Genomic DNA, 19,572 nt, shown 5'->3' with positions numbered 1-19,572 from the left:
TCTTATAACAGGGTTATATCGAAAACACACGGATAGAAAACACACGGATAGAAAACACACGGATAGAAATGATCATTACTCACTTCAACTTGTGCACATGAGATTCAGTAACCAAACCCAAGTCAGACATGTAAAGTAGGTTGTAGATTGTGTATAAAAGGATACTATGCATGGATGCTACACTCACATAAAGTCCTGGTCACGTGACACGGTCGAGGTTTTCAGTTTGCACTGTCTGTTGTTCCTTCAAACTGCACAAACATCCAACCGTCGCGCATCTTATCAGCCAACTCGAACCATAGCTGTCGAGGCTTTTTTTTCTTCATTTGCTTTAGCCTCAGTTTCGCTGTGACGCGCTTCTCACCCTATTGGGTGTTGCGCACTGGGACAACTGTGTTCTGACCAAGCAGCATTGTCAGTGGTGAAGCTATTCATTTGGTTCTCTACATCGACTGGATAAGAGCTTCGAGCTTCAACTTGGAAGAAGTACTCTTCTGGACATAAATCCGAGACCTCGAACACGGTCTGGGTGTTCTCGTCAATTTGCGCTCGTCACATAAAATTCTCTATCGCCATTTTTTCCCTCAATCCTCCCAACTTTGCCGACACTATCAGCTTATCGAACCAGGTGTCTCTCAATCAACACCATGAGCTCTTCCACCAACCAACATCTCCCCACAACCTCCTCCGACCTACCCTCCCAGCAGACCGCGACTGCCCCCCACCTCGACCCGAACGCGCAACTTGGCAACAACGGATATGCACCCAACGAGAACCAGCTCGCGGGATTAGTCGAGGCAGCCACAGCCGCCGCAGACCAAGATGTTTCGCAATGGGCCGCCGCCGCTGCCGTCGCAGCAGCAGCCGGTGCAGCTGGCCACCACCACCAGCTGGATTCCTACACAGACATAGATCTCTCCGAGAACGGGTTCGGCGACGCGAACTTCGGAAATGGCATGGGCAGCGGAAGACACATGAGAGTTCCCAGTCACACTGGCCATTCCCAATCCTCGGGGGGTCTCACACGAACCGCAACGAAAAAGCGCAAGCGAAATGACGATAATCTCGACCCGGCCTTGGCTGGCGCGGGTCTCTCGGTCGCGCAGCATCAGTCGCATTCTGCACAGCAAACCCCCCATGGCTATACCGGAGAAGGCATCGACATTCGCCCCGAGCAGCAGCAGTCCTTGTCGGATGCTCGTGCTGTGGGTATTCATTCTGCGGCGGCGCTGTTCCGTCAACCCTCCGGCAATAAGAAATACACACGACCTCCCATCTCAAAGATGTTTTCGTCCCTCGAGATCTCACCGGAGAACTTTTTACATCTCCAGGCTGCTGCTAAGAATTACATGCTGAACGACGAACACCCCGAAAGACGCGATTGCGTTGGTCAGCGTGGAAAGGGAGATACGGAAATGGTCAAGCTTCGCCTCTGGAACTGTGTTCGTCAGTTCCTCGAAGCCGAGGGAAATGGTGAACGCTTTTTCGGAGAGAACGTCGTTAATGAGGGCATGGGCCCGAGAGCCTACATCTGGCCGCGTGACCAACACAAGATCATCTCATTGGTCATTCCTTTGCTGAGACGTATGGTCACCAACGAAAGACAACGCCAATACGCAATCGAGACCCGCAAAGGAGGTGGTAGTGATGAACGCCGCCGCCGTAAAACCGAGGATTTCTCCAATTTGAACAGCCCGCGCTTCTCTCCAGAGCAGCAGCTCCAAATGCAAACCCAGACATCCCATCGCGATGATCTGTCGCAGGCAATGCCCCCTCCTCCACCCCCGATCCAACAATCAGCAATGGATTCGTCGCAGCCTGGGGATCTCGGTCTGACCGACCTCTTGCTAGACGGATACACAGTCGATTGGGAAGAAATTGGCCGATACTATGATACCTACAACGAGAACTTTGAGCTGGATAATCTATGGTCTCTCTCCGGTCTCCAGCAACCCGATTGGCGTGGGCTCGTCGCCGCAGTGGACAGCCACTACCAAGTCATCCACAACGGAAACTACGACTGCGTATCGGGTTGTGAAGACCAAAACATCAACCGCATCATCCACGCGGACACCACCTCGGGTCTCCAATGGCGCATCGGCGGAGGCCGCAACCTCCCAGCCCGAGACGAATTGTAAGCCATCCATCCTTTCCATCTATTCACAGAACACCAACTAACAACCCCATAGCGCAAGCAGCATCACCCGCGACGTATCTCGTATTATCCGCGAGAACATCGCCTCCCGACGTGGCCAACCTGCCCAAGCACACGACCCTCACTTCCACCAACCCTTCACCCCTCTCTCGGAATCAGCATCAACAACCAACACAACCACCCCCTCTCACAGCCACGGCCAAACCTCCCTTCGCGTCAATATCCTGCAGAATGGAAAACGTATTCTCCCCAGGTTCGACCTGCCGGCAGGCCAGTGTACCAACATCGACACGGTCAAGCAGGCAATTCTCCGTCGATACCCAGGCCAAATCCCCGGTTTGCCAGAATTCCAGGGCACCAACGCTACTCCGCACCAAGCTCGTGAGTCTGCTAATGTGGATGGGTGGAAGGTTAAGGTCTGGTTACCGGATGGACTGCTGCCTGTGCAGAGCCAGAAAGATTGGGCCATTGCAGTGCTTTCTGCTGATGCTGTTGATTGGATGGATGGGGAGTTGAGAGTGATTGTTGAGGTTGATGGAGATGGGCAGTGATTTTGACTATTTTTTTTCTTCTCCTATATCCCTGTTGTTGTTTGTTGTTTTCTTGTTGGATAAGTTGTATCATTATACCCTCAATTTCAAAAAATGTTTCGAATTTATCTACAGCATGTACAATGTAGATGTAAATGTAAATGTAACTAAGTAAATCTTCGGTCAACATAAACTTCCTTGATATTCCAAGGTTCCACTAAGAATCATAATAAGTGGAGCCGGAAGTTAATGTGGGCTGCACTAGTCCCAATTAGGAAGCATATGTTCCTATAAAATTCACAGTCAAACAAAATATTCCAAGCCTCGGCCCAGATAGCCTAGCGGGAACCGCCTAAGGCCTGTGCTGTAATTGTCGACCTGCAGGCGAACAATTACAGTGCAGGTACCGGAGATCTCGGGTTCAACCCTCGCCTTTGAACTTGATCCACTTAAAGGGGAGAATGACTATGAAGAGCTCTGATCAAGCACTTCGAAGTCGGATGGCTTGTAAGTCATTGGCCGATGTGACCGCCCATCACACCCCGTCGGCAGCAGGGCCGTCCAGGTTGTAGAGGCGCCCCTTTGGGGCTTATTCTTTTTTTTTTTTTTTTGGTTTCTTTTGATGTTTGTTTGGTCTATCTTCACAATGTTCTGGCGGTTAGGTCACATGCACGCACCCACCATCCATATCAATGCCTTCTCTGTTACTTATTTTTAGATTAGTTATTCTTCTGGTTTCTTTCTTCTTTTGTTTGCTTTTGGCGTGCTTCATCTCTTTTCTTGCTTCCATCTCATGTACCATTCACCTCCCATATTTCTGCTATCTCCTTCCCAGACCTAAGATATCAACTCTGTAACTCTCACCATGGTAACTGACTAAAGTAGGATAACATACTCTTAGTAAATATTACCTTACCTAGTGAAACAGATGGTCCGCATCGTGGATTCACGATTGCAAGGACGCGGGAAGGTATGATGGATGCCAATGGCATTGTCCTTCATCCACCAGCAGAACACAGGCTATCCGATGCCTTGGTTTTTCTTATCATTAAGCATAATGTGATCGTCAAGCGAAATCGAAATCGTCATGGGAAGTGGCCTGCAGATTTCAATTCTGATGGAGATATATATCCTGATCGATGGCCGATGGGAGAGTCGGTGATCTTGTGGGCTTTTGGCTTACCCTGGATTGCAGTCTACAGCGATTACTACATTCTTGCAGGGTCCCGACTACGCAAGTACATCTGGTTGATGACAAGGAAAACAAGTCATGACAATTTCACACATGAAGGATTCCATTTCGGGGAAATCACTAGTCTCCCCGGTGGGAGATAACCAGTTGATATATATATTCCAGCTTTCCTAATGATAATCTCGAATATTCAAAATATATTTACCTTCAAAGTCACACACAACAGAGAGCTAACTGCTGTCTGGAGTAAAATTTGTGCTCCAAGGATGGGGTAAAACTGCCAGATATTCTATGCTAGGAAGTTCAAGTCATGTTCGAGTTGACAAGTCCATCATATCGCCAATTACGAAAGTCTCCACAAAGTCAGGTCTTTAAAAGTATATATTGTAATCGAGAATATGCAAGACATCCCATGCGTCATAATATAGGGTAAAAATGTAATGATGAGCAGGGCCTGGAATGATGCATATCTCGGATGCACCTTACAAAAACACCAACAAAATAACAACCCGCTCTATACGCCGTAACGCACACAAAAGCTAAGAGATTCAGTCCCACTGAGAGCTCATTTGTTGTGTACAAGTAAAGTGCGGAGGGAATCCCAATGATCTGAGTCGCCATAACTGTGGTTGAGATGAATGTTAGCATTGGATGGGACCCCAAATTTGCGAGTCACGGGAAGTGAGGTAGAATCATAAATAGTGGGAGGTGCGAATAAGACATACATATACACCATGCTACTTCGCAGACTCGACGCCAGCGTCTCCGGGTGCCAGCGGAAAATGTACATGACCATCGCCCAGGTCATACCGGCAAAAACGGGGTAAGCATTATTCGTGATCTTCGTGCGGGAATCGGATGTGATGAGAGAGGAGAGAGAGTGCATGTTGGGTTGGACGGCGAGCTTGGCGAGGGCAAGCATCACACGCGCGAAGACATAAATAACGATCTAGACTCGGGTTAGCTCTGCAGAAACGGCAGGGTGTACTCAGGAGCGAAGTTTGGAACATTTCCGCAATCAGGAAAAGTCCAAAACACATACCTGCTGGCTGATACTGCCCGGCTGTCGTCCGAAAACTGCATACCCGCCCAGCAGGCCTGCAAAGAAACTATCATATCGTCCCTCTTTCCCGGCGCCACCTGGTATATTCCGGAGAACGATCATCGAGGCCTTGTAGATGATCGCGAATGTGGAGAGGTTCCGCGCATGTTGGCGGGTTGCTTTCAAAACGAGCTTGGTCTTTTCGCGTATTCTAGATAACGACACGATCAGATTCGGTCCGCGGAGAGGTAGGACAGGAATGAGGAGTGACATACGTTCCAGACCTGAACAGAAATATCATTCTAGAAACAGTCGGTATCGGTCAGCTGTGTCTTGTAGTGGGGTTTCCGGCTGTCCGAGGTCCAACATACACCAGCGCATGCGGAAAGCGGACTTTCGATCCGTAGACGATTCCATTGCGTGCACCCTTCACTAATGACAGTAGCGGCGCGAGTTCGGGTTTGAGGACGAGTGTGTCGAGTTGGGACTGCAGGGAGAAATGTCAATACTGTTGTGTATGTATGGTTGGAGGCGCGGCGGAACTCACGAGCAGTGTATCCATGGCGTCTCTGGGCCTCGGTAAGAGGTCGGTCTCGTTTCAGGGTGGTTATAAGGGCGATGGACAACGAAAAGAGACCAGGAGACCGTCACAGATCATGAGGAGGAAATAGAATAAAAATAACAGTGGAGTGGGAGATGCTGGGGGAGAGGGGACGGCACTTTAATCGGTTCCCGCATCGAGAAGGGCCTCGGCATGTGAGAATACAGCCGACGTCATGGTCACGTGGCTGTATATAAAACTTTGGCTACGAGGAATACGGGTGAATCTTGTTGAGTCTAGTGCAAAAATAATGGATGGAGGAAATGTCTCTATTAGATGTAGAGTTTTTTTAAATAACTTTTCATATGCCGTAAGACTGTTCATACAGGCGCAGAAAACGAAATCCCGTCCGGCCCAAACTCCTTAGCAAAAGAAATCATGCAAATCGATCGATCTTAGTTTTTCCGTGCCTTCTTGTGGCTCTCCTCCACCTCCTCATCAGAAGAGACCTCATCCACCTCCATCATCTCCGCAGATGGCTCATCCTCCTCGTCGGAAGATTCCATACCCGCCCGACGCTTGAGACCCTTCATCTTACGGGTCTGCATGTCAGACAGATCCTGCTTGCCGAGGTGAACACGACCGATCTTATCACCCATGGAGTCCATGATGACGTTCTTCTTGGTGCGGGCTTCCTCGTTGGGACGCTTGCCCTGCTTCATGGCCTCCTTCTGCACCTCAGGAGCAGCCTGGCGTGTGCGACCGACCTTGAAGTCGAACTTGGGACCAACCTCCTGCAACTCCACGCGGGGCAGCTTGTGACCGCTGCGCTTGGTGACGACTCGGTACCAGCGCATGTGGATGACCGGTGAGAGGCCATCCTGGGGCTCCTCAGCACCAACCATCATCACGTACTGCAGACCCTCAACATCGACCTGGGTCGTCTCTTCACCCTTGAACATGTCGAGAAGAGTGCTCTTGAGGATTGTGTGCGCAGTAGATGTAGGATCGTCCCAAGGGGAACCGGAGAACAGCATCATAGGGCGCAAGCCAAGACCGACGTCCATGACAAGTTCGTTGATGGGCGGGATGGTCTCGCCATCTCTCGGGGGAAGCAGCATTAGCTCGACGAGATCGAGCAACTCTGAGTTGTAAACCCGAGCCAATGAAACACAGTTGGGTCGCTTCTTGTTGTGGCTTCCGAATGCTACGAGTCCACACTCGTTCTTGTTCGCCAGGAATTCCAGGCTCTCCGAGTTCTCATATGGGTGCAAGTTCTCATTCTTCTTGTGGAAAAGAATGTTGTGAGGCTTGGTCAAAGCGTGGAAGGTCTTCAGCACGGTGTCCAGCGTTTGGGGGCATTTTGCGCCGTGGAAAATCAGGGTCTTCTTGGGGGGTTCGACGAGTTGCGGCTCCCGCGCTTTCAGGATACGCGCAGTGCGCGGGTTCTTGGCTTTTCTGTGGGGTAGAACATTAGCCTGAGATGAAAACCTCGATGAATTACCATAACTTACACTTCTCTCAACATTTTGTTGTGAATGATCGGCAGAATGGCTCGGGGTAAAAATATCGAATGAACGGAAAAGTTTTGGGTTGCTGATGGCTTGGCACTCTTATCGATAAGCAAGGCACAGAGGTGGTCACGTGTGTCAAATATCATCCTCGAAACACATGACGACATTCCCGATAGTCTTCGTGAACAACTTTATGCTGAGGAGAATCAGCGGCTTGAACGACGGAAGAAAGCTCGGACAGCTCTACATGTGGATCTACATGTCATCCAGTCCACTTTCATCTCCCATCTCAAATGCTCATCCCTACAACTACCGCTGCTGCTGAAAGTACGAACCTAGCTCCAAAGCAAACTGATCTAATTGATATCGGAATAGAACGAGAATACGACATACATATGAAACACTTTCCACTTTTCGTCTAATACAACATTGTCATTTCCAAGCCTATCCCTAAGATGTAACTCTACCACGTCTCCGGCCCGGCTGGCGTTGTTGGCTCGCTTTGCTTGGCTCAATCGCTTGCACCCGGTGTCTCGCTGGGGCGCGTCAAGAACTTCTGCGCGCGAATCTTTCCGTCTTTAAGGCCCTTTAGGCCTTCAGACAATCCCTCGAGACCGTTTTCCCCTATAGTGTAAGGATGGCTTGTGAGCCAACCCTCACGCAGACCCCGGGCAAATGCTGCGCCCCATACCACGCTAATGAGCTTGTTATTCTCATCCTCGTAGTGAACGTGACCGACTAGAGAGAAGACGATATTAACGCTCGGGTCAGAGTCCTCGACCTCGGTTTTGAGAAGGATGTTAGTCACCTTTGGCCTCCGACCAGTAGCGTCCGGCGGGCTAGCAATGACCTTAATGACGAGCCTGATCGTATCATCTTCGGAAACGCTATCAAAAGCCTTCCAGCAGCGGCCGTCGGGAGCACCTCCCTTCTTGACAGCCTCCTGGATCGCTTTGATCAACTCCTCCTTAGTACTATAAGCGGTATAGTCAACGAGGACATCTCCCTTGCTTTCATCAAGGAAGGGCTTGATAAATTCGCTTCGCTTACTGCCAACGGCAATAATAGGATGAATATTAGCGACCGCTGCAAGCTTGATACCGAAAGCTCCTATGGCAGTACTAGCTCTATAGATAATAAGAGGACGCTTAGTACCCTCCTTACTAGCGGCCTTAGAGAGTGGCGACCAGGGCTCTGGTAACTCGAGCTCCTAAAAGAGTGCGCAGACGGATGTGTAGGCGGCCAGAGGAATCGTGGCAGCTTCCTCGAAGGTTGTTGAGTCGGGAATGTGGAATGTAGTGTAGTAGGGTGCAATGGCGTACTCGGCGAAGGCCCCCTGTGAGGTCCTCATCTCGTGGAACGCGGCCACGCGGTCCCCTTTGTTGAATCCGACGACATCATCTCCCACGGCTTCCACGGTACCAGCGATATCGTCACCGGTATTCATATCATAACCGAGCACGATAGGGATCTTCCAATCCTTCGGGTTGGAACCTTTCAGAAAACCGCGTTAGCTGCCGATCAAAAAGAATTGGGACCGTGACGCGTATACGCCGTCCCATGCAGGTGCTCTAAGATCTAGTACCTACCGGCGACGATAACCTTGATCAACACATAGCCAGGCCCCGGCTTTGGGATGGGGGAATCGACAATGTCGACTGATGTGTCCTTCCTAACAATCGCTTCCTTCATGATGAGATAGCCGAGGTTTCCTTCGTGCTCTCAGGTGGTGCGCTAGACTATGAGATAAAGACAAATTTGGTTTTGGGGAAAGGGCTCTAGTGTTATAAGACCAGCGTGGTTACTGTGGTATTTATATAATCTGAAGAATAATGTGACCAACTAATGACAGCATAATAGGCTGATAAATTGGTTCTGGGTAGCTATAACTAATCATTCGAGTTTTGGCCCACTGGTGGCATTCCACCGGCATCCCACGCCCGGCAGGACATCGCTGATCGTGAACTAATTTTCATGTCTATACGATTTAATTGCGGTCAGAACGGTCTATTTTTGTTGCACTTAAAACGGAAATGCACCTGAGGTCCAGCTTTCATCCGAATTTTTTAATGATCTAGATATATATTCTGCCAACAGTGTGTTTTCTACTTGGTAGAAATATGTATATGGGTTAATATAATATAGTCATTTGGCTTAATCCCAACTTTCTCTAAGCTCTCTTTGTGCCTTTCCCGTGGAAAGGGCATGTATTTCCTCCGTTTTGATCAAGATATCCAGCAAAGCTTCTTGTTCCAGTCTATCTGTAAATCTATCTCCGCCTGCCATTAAGAATCAGCGAAAACATTCTCTGTATATTCCAAACTTTGTAGGATCCTTACACATCGAAATACCCATACATGCAGTGATTAACCCCGGGGCTGTCTCATTGGACCATGCGATACCACAGAGACGGAATACGTTAGTCTTTATTTCAGCCTGAGCTTTTGGTGAGTATTCTTCTTTTACTATTTGAGCCGTATCTCTCACCTCACTATTGGCGGCTGCACGTTTCTGGTTGGGACCTATCCGAGGCGCCTTTGGATCAAAGGCAATAAGGAGAATTCGCGCAAGGTGCCAGTGCTGGATTGCAGTCACTAAATTGTTGATCAGAGCAGCGTCAATGACAATCCTTCGTGGTCTAATATTGGCATCAATAATCATACCCTGACAATCACCCAGGTACCATATTTGAGGAAAGATCTCCTTTTTTGATGGGTTGGGTTCTTTGAAATAGATAGGGTTAAAGGTCTGCGGTTTACAAGCGTACCAGTTTTGGTTATATTCCCAAAGCTGGTCATATCGATCCGGATCGTGACTTTCATCACCATAGCAATACACCAGAGTCTCTGCACAATGCAGAATCACTCGGTTGGCCCATGTGAAGTCATCTGCCGTTTCGAGTGTTCGGTATGGTGAATTATCATAGCACGTCAGGTCGAAACGGAAGGCTCGCTGTTTTATGAACGCGGTATGAAATTCCTGGCGGAATCCCACCCATAAAGCAGCGGTTTGGATGCCATGGCCTTTGACCGCCATCTCGGATTGAGCTTCAAGAAACACTTGTGTGCCGCGTAAGTATGTCTCATCATCCACTCCATTGAGCGGTGCTGTATGTTGATTACTTGATGGGCACACACAAAAAAGGGGAAATTATATCATTACTTACCATCCAGTTCCTCGTAAAATCGAAGTATCACAGCAGCTGCCAACAAATTTTCGTCTTGAACTTCCCTTGTGTCTCCCGATAGTGACATCAAATGGGAAATACACAAACTTTGATATTCTAATGCGACTTCGGCTGCAATAACAGGTCTGTCCTTTCGCTTTGCGGTATTTTTGTTCTTGTTGGCATTTTGGCACTGACTAAGATGTCTCGCAGATGCGGAAAATATTGCATAGAGAAGTGCTGGGCAACTGGCTGCACGGCAAGGGGCTACAAGAGCAAAATGCTTGGCGATATCGCAGGAATCAAACTGTGGAAAATAATGGTCAGTTTCTGTGGATGAGTAATAGCAAGGCCATTGGGAGTGCTAAGCAACCCTTGGAACCTTACCCATTGTGCAAGTTCTTCGACAAAGTAACGCATCAAGTAAGCCTCTTGGACATCACTGTTGGACCAGAAGGTTGTGAAATCTGGGGATGCCAGATGTGGGTTATTCGAAACTTTATGATCCAAGAGAGCAGATATTCCAGAGCTCTCAATGGTCACAGGGCGCGTGATCAGATGCCCCCGAAGTGACGCTGTCCGTTGTGGGGAATACCATGGCTTAGAGGCTTCGCTATCGTCTTGCTTACTATGTAATTCTGTCCCAGTATTTATTGTTTCTGACACCGGTGATGATAATATTTGGCGATAATCATGAGTCGTTACTATTGGCATTGAATTGACGTTGCATGGCGAAGAGGCCAGTGAGCAATCATCATCGAAATAGGGAGGAGAGGATTGCACATCAGTAGGTGGTGTAAAGTGACCATAGTAACGTGCTAAATCCGAGGATTCGTTGATGAAATGCAACCCTGACGTTACGAATTAGGACCTGACTTTCCAAGGCCAGTGAGGAGGATCAACGCACTGGTTCTCGAGATACTTAGCCAAGGCTGATCATAGGCGAACTTGAGTGCCCGTCGGCCGCTGAGTCCATTGCGGATCACGGGCCCTGGAAACGCGCAACTTTTGTTCAGGCGGCGGCAACGGGAGCAAACGGGCTTTGCTCCATCACCTATGCTTGCGGGTGAGTGATATGTTGGACCGGTATTTGTATGGGATTAAATTCCGAATGAATTTGTGTGATTTGAGGTCTTGGTTACATACATTTCAAATGCCGCTCTGCAGAATCGGGGTTAGCAACAGGGTAATGTCAAATAGATGCGGGGAAATGCATACTTCGACAAGTTTGGCTGTTCAGAGAAAAGCTAGTTAGCGATCAAGATCTTTGAAAGAGTCGATACAAAAGATGTAGCCGGTATTAAAATGCCTCACCATGGAGCCACGCTGAGCGTGGGCATCTCTCAGTTAAGCAAAAAGGCACCGACACCCGATAGAATGTGTCAAGAAGGGCCGAGACCGTCAATGAATGAAAGTGTGAAAAGTAGATGGGTTATGCATTGCAATCGGGGATTTCTGCCATTGATAAAATATACGGCCATCTTTGACCCGACAGCGGGGGGAATAAGTGAGCGGGGAATCCGGGGATATCTACCTGCTTCGGCAACAGAGGCAATTTTCCCCGACTTTACCCCACAATTTACCTTCCGCCTCAAACCCCAACCTCTGGGGAATGTCAATCCTCACCTGACGATTGGTTAGCTACCTAGGTGGCTTTATACGGAACTTTAGTATGGTACTTCTCATGGCAAATGCCTTGGAGTATAATTATGACTCGTATATCGAAGACATACTTGAAGAATATATATTCCCATTCCAATATGAATACTCCTCCAAATTCGCGACTATTTCTGTTTCTTCATTTCCCTTCTGATACCAAGGGTACCCTTCGTAATCATGCTCGACCCAATGAGCCCCAATCTTGATTCAACCTCTATAGAGGAGGGGAAGACCAAAACTGACATCATGCATGTTGAGGATACATCAAAGGGGGAATTCAGATGCTATCGCTGGACTCTATCGAACAGACCAAGACTGGTTACTATATCTGGCTAGTTTCCATCGCAGTGAGCGTGGGTGGTTTTTTGTTTGGCAAGTCCACTCACACCTTTCCAGAAATAATGCAAATAAATTAATTCCCTTACCAATACGAACAGGCTACGACACTGGTATTATCTCTGCTGTCCTCGTGGTCCTCAATGAGGATCTCGGTCACGCGCTTAACTCCAGCGAGAAAGAACTCATCACCTCCTTAACCTCAGGCGGAGCTTTTCTCGGCGCACTCGCCGCGGGCTGTTCAGCCGATAAGTATGGCAGGAAATTAGCAATCTTTCTAGGTTGCATTGTGTTCGTTATCGGAGCAGTTCTACAGGCATGTGCATTTAGCCTGGCGCAGATGGCGGTAGGGCGGTTTGTCATTGGCATTGGAGTTGGTTCAGCAGCCATGATTATTCCCGTTAGTTTACGCCCCACGATATATATCCTCCTCATCCCGTGTCTTTGAACTGAAAATTCCACAGTTGTACATCGTCGAAGTGTCCCCTGCGAAATACCGTGGTCGCATGATCGGCCTCGATAACATGTCTATCACCGGCGGACAGTTAGTGGCCTACGGCGTTGGCGCAGGGTTGGCCAAAGTTTCCCATGGCTGGCGATACATGGTTGGCTTGGGAGCTGCGCCGGCCATAATTTTGGCAATTTGCCTTTACTTCTGCCCAGAGTCGCCCCGACAGTTGATGTATCACGGCAAGTCCGAGGAGGCAGCGCGGGTGGTGGCGAAGATTTTCCCCAACGGAACAGACCTGCAGGTCCAGCAGAAGATTCAGCATATGGCACTCCACGTCGAGGAATCAAAAGTGTTGAACGGGGAGGGCGGATTCTGGAAGCAGCTGAAGCAACTCTACGTCGTCCCGTCCAATCTGCGCGCCCTAGTGGCAGCGTGTGGATTGATGGGCATGCAACAGTTTACAGGCTATAATACGCTAATGTACTATTCCTCTACATTGTTTGGGATTATAGGGTTCCAGAATCCTATTGAAGTGGGGACCATCATTGCCGGGACGGGCTTTGGTTGCACCTTTGTGTATTTCCTGGTGATTGATCAATTTGGAAGGCGACTTATTCTTCTGTCCACAATGTGGGGCATGGTACGTTGATCTTCATCTTCCTTCACATTTTCAGCACTAACAGAAAGCAGGCTGTGTTTCTTGCCGTTGCAGCAATTGGTTTCCACTGGATCCCGGTCAGCCACAACCTCGCCTTGGAAACTAATGATATTGGATGGCCTGCTTACCTGCTACTGGCTTCAATGATCATTTTCGTTGTCTTTTATTCTCTGGGGATTGGAAACTTGGCTTGGGTTTCGAGTGAATTCTTTCCTACTGAAAATCGAGCCCTGGGAACTATGATGGTGCGTTATTACGCCGCCCCGAATGACCTTTTCTGTTTACTAATACGTATAATTGTGCTAAGATGACTTGCACCTGCTGGGGGCCAATATCGTTGTTGCTTCTACGTTTCTAACTCAGATGGAAAACACGACACCCTCGGGCACATTTGGATTTTATGCCGTTTTATGCTTTATCGGCTGGATGTGAGCCTGAATTCATAACTTTATTTCGAGCCCAAACTAATGCAGGCTTCAAATTATGCAGTGCCGTTTATTTCTGGTACCCTGAGGTTAAGGGCATGACGCTGGAAGATATCAGGGAGGTCTTCAACCATGGATTTGGAGTTAAATACGCTCGAGGTGTTCAGAAAGAAATGGTACGCCAGAAAAAAGCCCAGGTTGAATCTCAAACCGGTGTGACAATGGCAGTATAGTGGGGATTCCCATCAAGAGAACCCACTTCCCTAACCAGTTAGGTATTCTCTCTCAACAACCATCCTTAACCCATCAATATCAATATCATCAGTGCCTTTGTGATCCCAGAGGCCCTTTACTATATGTAAATTAGTATCATTGGTCTTTATGTATGTCCGTACGGACATACTAAGGCCCCGATTTAGTACTTATAGGTATTGTAGACACTCGTACTCCGTACTTAATAGTATTTAGCTTCTAGTATTCCTAACTAATAGAAATCTATGCGATCCTTCACGAATCTCATCTAGTAGTATAGGTATAGGCTACCTCTTATAAGTAGTCTAGGGAGGTATGAGAAGCTATCTCTAAAAAGCGTAATTAGGCCTTGAAATTGAGGTAAGATCTCGCGACATCGCTGCTTGACCCGAAACTTCGTGTTGCAATGAATAGGGCAGGTGGTGCAATCACGCAGGTATAGCGGGTTTTGAAGGAATTTTGCACTTCCTGGAAGCTTGTTGGACCTGGGAGCTGGATTCGAAGCCATGGCCGGAATGAATAGTAATAGAACGGATCCTTCACAAGGAAAAGGAAATTCCTATAGTTCAGAAGAAAACCTTCATTTCTCTATTTCCCGTAGTTTCTACCAGCCTGTAATGTTTCTCAACGAATTAAGCTAGCTTTTTCAAAAGTAGACAAAGGATTGTATTCTAAATTCTGGAAAAGATTCCCTGCAAATGAGAACGGGGCGCTGAAACCTTTTGATCCCTTCAATCTGTTTATATCTATCATTATATTACCATGCGCCCATCGGATCGCTCAACAAAGAGTTGACTCTCATAAACCGCCAGGTCCGTCATGACATCCCGAATCCAAACCTTCACCTTTTCAGAGCATTCCATCAGTGGCGCTCTCGGCAGTACTTTCTCCTCATGCCCACCAAACCACTCCGTGGCATATTTCGTGCCATTCATCCCAGTGTTTCCCATGCCCCACTCAGCGCTGCTGATAATACCTTGCAACCTTCTGGCGTCTTGGTAACTCCCGTTCTGAAATAAATCAAATAGTTTGACACAGGACCGTGGATGTGTGTTGGCGAGGCCAGTCACAGCACCACAGGATCCAGCAATCAGACCCGGAACTAACCAGTCGCTAGAGCCACCAAAGACGGCGAACTGCGAGGCGGTAAAGGTGTTTGTTAGGCGAGTGAGGCTACCAACGTTTCCGCAGGTTAACTTAACGCCAACAATGTTCTAGGTTCTTCTTTCAGTACAGTACGCAGTGAGGGAATTTTAGTAGAGTGGGTTTACTCACGGAGTGCTGTGCAAGGACTGCAATCAAGTCAGAATTCATGCTCACGCCCTGTGTTACAGCTGGGAAAGAATAGATGATAATTGGTATGGGTGACTGGTCTGCGACCTTGGAGATATTAGCTGTTAAGCGCGTAAAGAGTTGCTTATAAGTGTGTGAAAGTTACCAAACGATAAAAATTCTCGATCACAGTGGGGGTGCTCGCTGCCGCCCAATAACTCGGTGGAAGAACCAACGCATACTGTCCTCCATTTGCCTTTGCCTCTTGGCACATCTCAATCGTCTCCCGAACACTTTGTGCAGAGCACCCAACCACGATTGTAGTTCCGGCATTCATTTGGGTTTTGGCCGAAACAACTGCTTTGGTGACAGCATTCCGTTCTTTGCGTGACAGCATAGGCGCCTCGCCAGTGGTTCCTAGAACCGTTATACCATGGACACCAGCTTCGATGAGGTATTTGGTATGTTTTGCTTGAGCTTCCAGATCGAGATCTTGTGAGGAATCATTCGTGAAGAATGTTATGGTGGGACAATAGATGCCTTTGGGCACGGTGGGTTCTTGGGTCGTTGACTCCATGGTGAAATCAAAGCACTGCTGCCTGGTTTTGGAAACGGAGCTATCTCAATAGTAAATGAGAGAAACTTGAGCTGCAAAGAAGAAGAAAAGAGCCTCGGACTATATTTGAGGAACAAGTCTTTCGAGGCTCTTCGGCAAGCTTGAACTTTCCCGGATGAATGTCGCTTATCGGCTGCCTGGTTTCCCGACTGATGGCTGGGGTATTCTCATCGAGCACCTATTGTAAAGGCGTGACAGGTCATTGAGTCATCGCATGCACCCCTGGTGATGCACTCTTGCATCTCGAAATGAAATCATTGACACTCATCTGTTCCTTTAATTGTGAATAATAAGGCATCTCTTTCCTGGAATGAATTTGAGCTCACCTCTGTGATCAACCTGGCTCGTCGGCTCGGGTCGTGGCTCATGTCATTAGTGGGCCCGCATAGTGGTCTAGCCGACGAAAGCGACGAAAGCGACGAAAGCGAGAACTATTATTTTTATTACCCGATGCGGCCTTCGAATGGAACTCCTTAACTAATCAGGTCAACGTTAATAGATCATCTAGTCTAGTTCCACTAAATTTCTAAAACAGAGATGCGAGCCGAAATGAATCACGAGTACCTCTGAGTATTGGCTCCTCGTGATTGTCACAGGATACCCATTTGGAACGAATCTCAACTTGGCACTAATTTGAAAATAAATTAAATGAAAAATGCAATGTCCAAACGGAACCGTAAGACGTCGCCTAGGTTAGTCTTTGACCTCCAACAAACCATGTCATTCCTAATAAGAGGCGGGCGTGACGCTGAGTCTGCCGCCATCAATCACGAGCACATTTCCATTACAATATGCCCCAGCCCTTGATGCTAAAAACAAAATTGCACCACTCAAGTCCTGCTCGTCTCCCATTCTCTGCTCAGGTATAACTGAAGTTGGAAAAACCTGGGTTGGTTCCTCTGATTTGTCTGCGAAGTTCGCTGTTGTCATTTCAGACGGAAATACTATTTCACATGGTCAATAGCCTTTTTAACATATAAATGAACAAAAACTTACTTCCTGGTGCGATGATATTACTTCGAATATTAAACGGCGCCAGTAGGGTTGCAAATTGTTTCATCATCTGCGTCGTGGCAGTTTTACTCCCACCGTATGCAAATCCGCCTGGAACGTTCCTGTTGAATCCAGAAATTGAGCTCGTAGCCAAAACCTGGCTTCGCTGTGCTGCCCTGTGGCGTTTCTTGTTTCCTTTATCGAGCAATTGCAGAAACGCGACGATCGTGAAAAACGTGGCGGCTGTGTTCACAGTATAGGTGCTGGCAAAGGCCTCGACACTAGGCGACCAGAGTTTATCTTGTAGTTCATTGAGTGATGGAGATGTCGCTAGTCCTTTGAGATCAGGGCCGCTGACTCCGGCATTTGCAATGAGAAGGTCAATGTGACCTTCTTCGGCATCCACTTGCGCGACGATGCGTTGTAGGTCATCTTTCGATGTTACATCCCCTTGGATTGGTATAATGTTGCCAAATTTCTATACAATATTAGTCCGTCTCCAACACGCCATGACATTGATGATGTGTACTCACCGACTGCTTTGATGCGTGTTCAAGAGCGACTAGACGCCGCCCGATAATGTATACCTTTGATGCTCCGTTGGCTTCTAGTGCCTTTGCCATCACGAGTCCAATTCCTATGGCTAATCAGTCCCACTGTGTTTGCTCCGCTAGATGATGAACGATACACAGACCACTTCCGCCACCAGTTATGACGGCGACCAGACCATTGACGTTGAATAGATCGGCAGCATCAATAGATGCACTCATGGCGAAAAAGATTTGCTAATGAAAGTAGGACTAAAAATATGATTCCCTTTGGGATTTCGAGTTGACTGAAATACAAGGGATACGGAGAATTTAAGTCAAATGTTGATCTCTGGCTCTGCAACTTGATTAAGACGGTAGCGTGGGGTAGAATTGATGGTGGGGTCTCGCTTTACTCGCCTATCGGCGTACAACATAGAGAGCAACCTTCCTATTCGAAGGCTCCCGTCGCCTAATCAGGAATTATTTCGGGAGATAGTTGGTGATTATACTCAAAATTATTCATAAAAAGTTGATCGGAACTCCTTGAATTTATTACCTACACCCTAAATGCCTCCTTGTAGTTCACCAGGGTGAATCTGTACTTGACATCATTCCTCTTCACTCTTTGAACTGCTTCTTTACAGCCTATTTCCCCAATATCAATTGTTTCCACCCAGCTCTTGATGTTTTGCTCGCTTGCAAGCTGCAACATGTCGACTGCTTCTTCTCTATTTCCAATATGGCTTCCTGACATAGCTGCACCATTCGGACAGAAATCCTGTGCCTTCATTTCCGGAAGTGGTTTGTCAGGCAGCCCAACATGGTGGAAGGTGCCATTTATGGCCAAGGTGCTCATGTAATCTTTCAGATTGAACGTATTCGTCATGTCTGCGGTGTTCAGGATGAAATCAAACGTGTACTGCCATGGTTTACTCCAGTCAGAATCCTTGGTGCAAATGAACTCCCTTGCTCCCAGCTTCCTAGCATCCGCTTCCTTGTGTGGACTGTGTGAAATGGCGTAGGTTTCGGCCCCCAATGCAGCGGCAAAGAGTATACCAAAATGCCCAAGCCCTCCAATTCCGAGAATTGCAACCTTTTTCCCGGGACCGCAACCTGCACGAACAAGTGGGCTATAGGAAGTGAGACCTGCACACATCATTGGAGCTGCTAACTCAGAGGGGATGTTGTCTGGGATATTGAAAACGAAATATTCGTGGGCTCGGATGTGGCTCGCATACCCTCCCTGCGCCTCCTCCTTGTTTGGATATTTCGCATTGTAGGTGTCTGGAAAAGTTATTTAGACCTCACTCTAGAACGGCTCGTAACGCTCAACTTACCAACTTGGTGAGGGCAGTAGTTTTCCTGGCCAGCTTTGCAAACTTTGCATTTCAAGCAGGCCCAAACCTGAGCTCCCACTCCAACTCCCGAGTCTGACTGTCGTGACTTCATTTCCAATATTGACGACAGTACCAACAACCTCATGCCCAACGCATAGAGGGAAATTTGCCTGTCCCCATCCACCAGTCAGAGTGTGCACGTCGCTTCCACAGACACCGCAAGCCTCAATTTCAACGTCAACATCATGGCTTTCGAATGTTTTGGGTTTGAACTGTTAAAAGAGACAACTATGAGTAATCGTGTAGTTTGGAAATTGCAGGAATTCAAGCTCACTGGGCGTTTCTTGAAGTCACTCCATTCAGAATGGCTTTCCACAATAAATCCCTCGAATGTGTCCGGATAAACCATGACTGCAGTTTTGAATCGCTTCGCGTGATTGGAATGAGAACTGCGAGATGTTTTAAAATATATTTTGTATACAAGTCTCAAATAAATTCTTTATCTCCCAAAAACCTACTTTAAGCGGGGATTGGCGAACAAGCTCGTCGGCTCGGCCAAGGCGGTTCGTCCAATATAAATATAGCCAACGGGACAAGTAAGCGACGCACTTTAAGTTTATTAACCGATGTGGCTTTTTTTTCGGTAAGCGATAATACTTTAAGCTGGAATTTAATTTCGATTCCTTAAACGGGGTTTTATATATTCAAGACCCACGTCGTGAAGGGTGTAGCGCACTATGAAGCGATAGGCAGGCATGAACGATTCCTAAGTGAGGTTATCCTCAGCAAAGGTTTCGAAAGTATTGAGTAAATGAATACATTCGTCACATAGCAATATCTGCCTTCAACTAGAAATTGTATTACTTAGCCTTCCCTGCCAGGTAATAGGTTGCCAGATAATAG

At 47.7% G+C, this 19,572-nt stretch overlaps 8 protein-coding genes across 8 annotated transcripts; 2 read left to right on the top strand and 6 right to left on the bottom strand.

The window, feature by feature from the left end:
- Positions 1-647: 647 nt before the first annotated feature.
- N7516_010493 (uncharacterized protein) lies at positions 648-2,706 on the top strand (the record flags this gene model as incomplete). The annotated part of the gene is made up of 2 exons (XM_057223211.1): positions 648-2,134; positions 2,190-2,706. The coding sequence occupies 2 exons, from the start codon at positions 648-650 to the stop codon at positions 2,704-2,706; spliced, it is 2,004 nt and encodes a 667-aa protein (XP_057070432.1).
- Positions 2,707-4,442: 1,736 nt separating this feature from the next.
- On the bottom strand, positions 4,443-5,481 carry N7516_010492 (Tim17/Tim22/Tim23/Pmp24 family protein; the record flags this gene model as incomplete). Its single annotated transcript, XM_057223210.1, has 6 exons — positions 4,443-4,500; positions 4,603-4,826; positions 4,920-5,130; positions 5,195-5,221; positions 5,291-5,406; positions 5,467-5,481. The coding sequence occupies 6 exons, from the start codon at positions 5,479-5,481 to the stop codon at positions 4,443-4,445; spliced, it is 651 nt and encodes a 216-aa protein (XP_057070431.1).
- Positions 5,482-5,831: 350 nt separating this feature from the next.
- Positions 5,832-7,141, bottom strand: N7516_010491 (rRNA-binding ribosome biosynthesis protein RPF2; the record flags this gene model as incomplete). The annotated part of the gene is made up of 2 exons (XM_057223209.1): positions 5,832-6,918; positions 6,975-7,141. The coding sequence occupies 2 exons, from the start codon at positions 7,139-7,141 to the stop codon at positions 5,916-5,918; spliced, it is 1,170 nt and encodes a 389-aa protein (XP_057070430.1). The 3' UTR covers positions 5,832-5,915.
- Positions 7,142-7,485: 344 nt separating this feature from the next.
- Positions 7,486-8,666, bottom strand: N7516_010490 (zinc-binding alcohol dehydrogenase family protein; the record flags this gene model as incomplete). The annotated part of the gene is given in 3 exon segments (XM_057223208.1): positions 7,486-8,184; positions 8,203-8,468; positions 8,564-8,666. 3 exon segments carry the CDS (start codon positions 8,664-8,666, stop codon positions 7,486-7,488), a joined length of 1,068 nt encoding a protein of 355 aa, XP_057070429.1.
- Positions 8,667-9,128: 462 nt separating this feature from the next.
- Positions 9,129-10,560, bottom strand: N7516_010489 (uncharacterized protein; the record flags this gene model as incomplete). The annotated part of the gene is made up of 4 exons (XM_057223207.1): positions 9,129-9,253; positions 9,314-10,081; positions 10,141-10,447; positions 10,528-10,560. The coding sequence occupies 4 exons, from the start codon at positions 10,558-10,560 to the stop codon at positions 9,129-9,131; spliced, it is 1,233 nt and encodes a 410-aa protein (XP_057070428.1).
- Positions 10,561-12,523: 1,963 nt separating this feature from the next.
- Positions 12,524-13,902, top strand: N7516_010488 (general substrate transporter; the record flags this gene model as incomplete). The annotated part of the gene is made up of 5 exons (XM_057223206.1): positions 12,524-12,535; positions 12,600-13,226; positions 13,277-13,489; positions 13,608-13,672; positions 13,734-13,902. 5 exons carry the CDS (start codon positions 12,524-12,526, stop codon positions 13,900-13,902), a joined length of 1,086 nt encoding a protein of 361 aa, XP_057070427.1.
- Positions 13,903-14,673: 771 nt separating this feature from the next.
- Positions 14,674-15,770, bottom strand: N7516_010487 (dihydrodipicolinate synthase family protein; the record flags this gene model as incomplete). Its single annotated transcript, XM_057223205.1, has 3 exons — positions 14,674-15,135; positions 15,197-15,301; positions 15,360-15,770. The coding sequence occupies 3 exons, from the start codon at positions 15,768-15,770 to the stop codon at positions 14,674-14,676; spliced, it is 978 nt and encodes a 325-aa protein (XP_057070426.1).
- A 765-nt stretch (positions 15,771-16,535) lies between these two features.
- N7516_010486 (SDR family NAD(P)-dependent oxidoreductase) lies at positions 16,536-17,572 on the bottom strand (the record flags this gene model as incomplete). The annotated part of the gene is made up of 4 exons (XM_057223204.1): positions 16,536-16,753; positions 16,806-17,280; positions 17,336-17,439; positions 17,497-17,572. 4 exons carry the CDS (start codon positions 17,570-17,572, stop codon positions 16,536-16,538), a joined length of 873 nt encoding a protein of 290 aa, XP_057070425.1.
- Between the last annotated feature and the right edge of the window lie 2,000 nt (positions 17,573-19,572).

This window comes from Penicillium verrucosum (genome assembly GCF_028828655.1).
Source record: "Penicillium verrucosum strain IBT 35672 chromosome Unknown utg000004l_segment0_segment0, whole genome shotgun sequence".
Lineage (NCBI taxonomy): Eukaryota > Fungi > Ascomycota > Eurotiomycetes > Eurotiales > Aspergillaceae > Penicillium > Penicillium verrucosum.
Note: the sequence above shows the minus strand (reverse complement) of the source record. Positions and strands in the feature narration are given on the sequence as shown.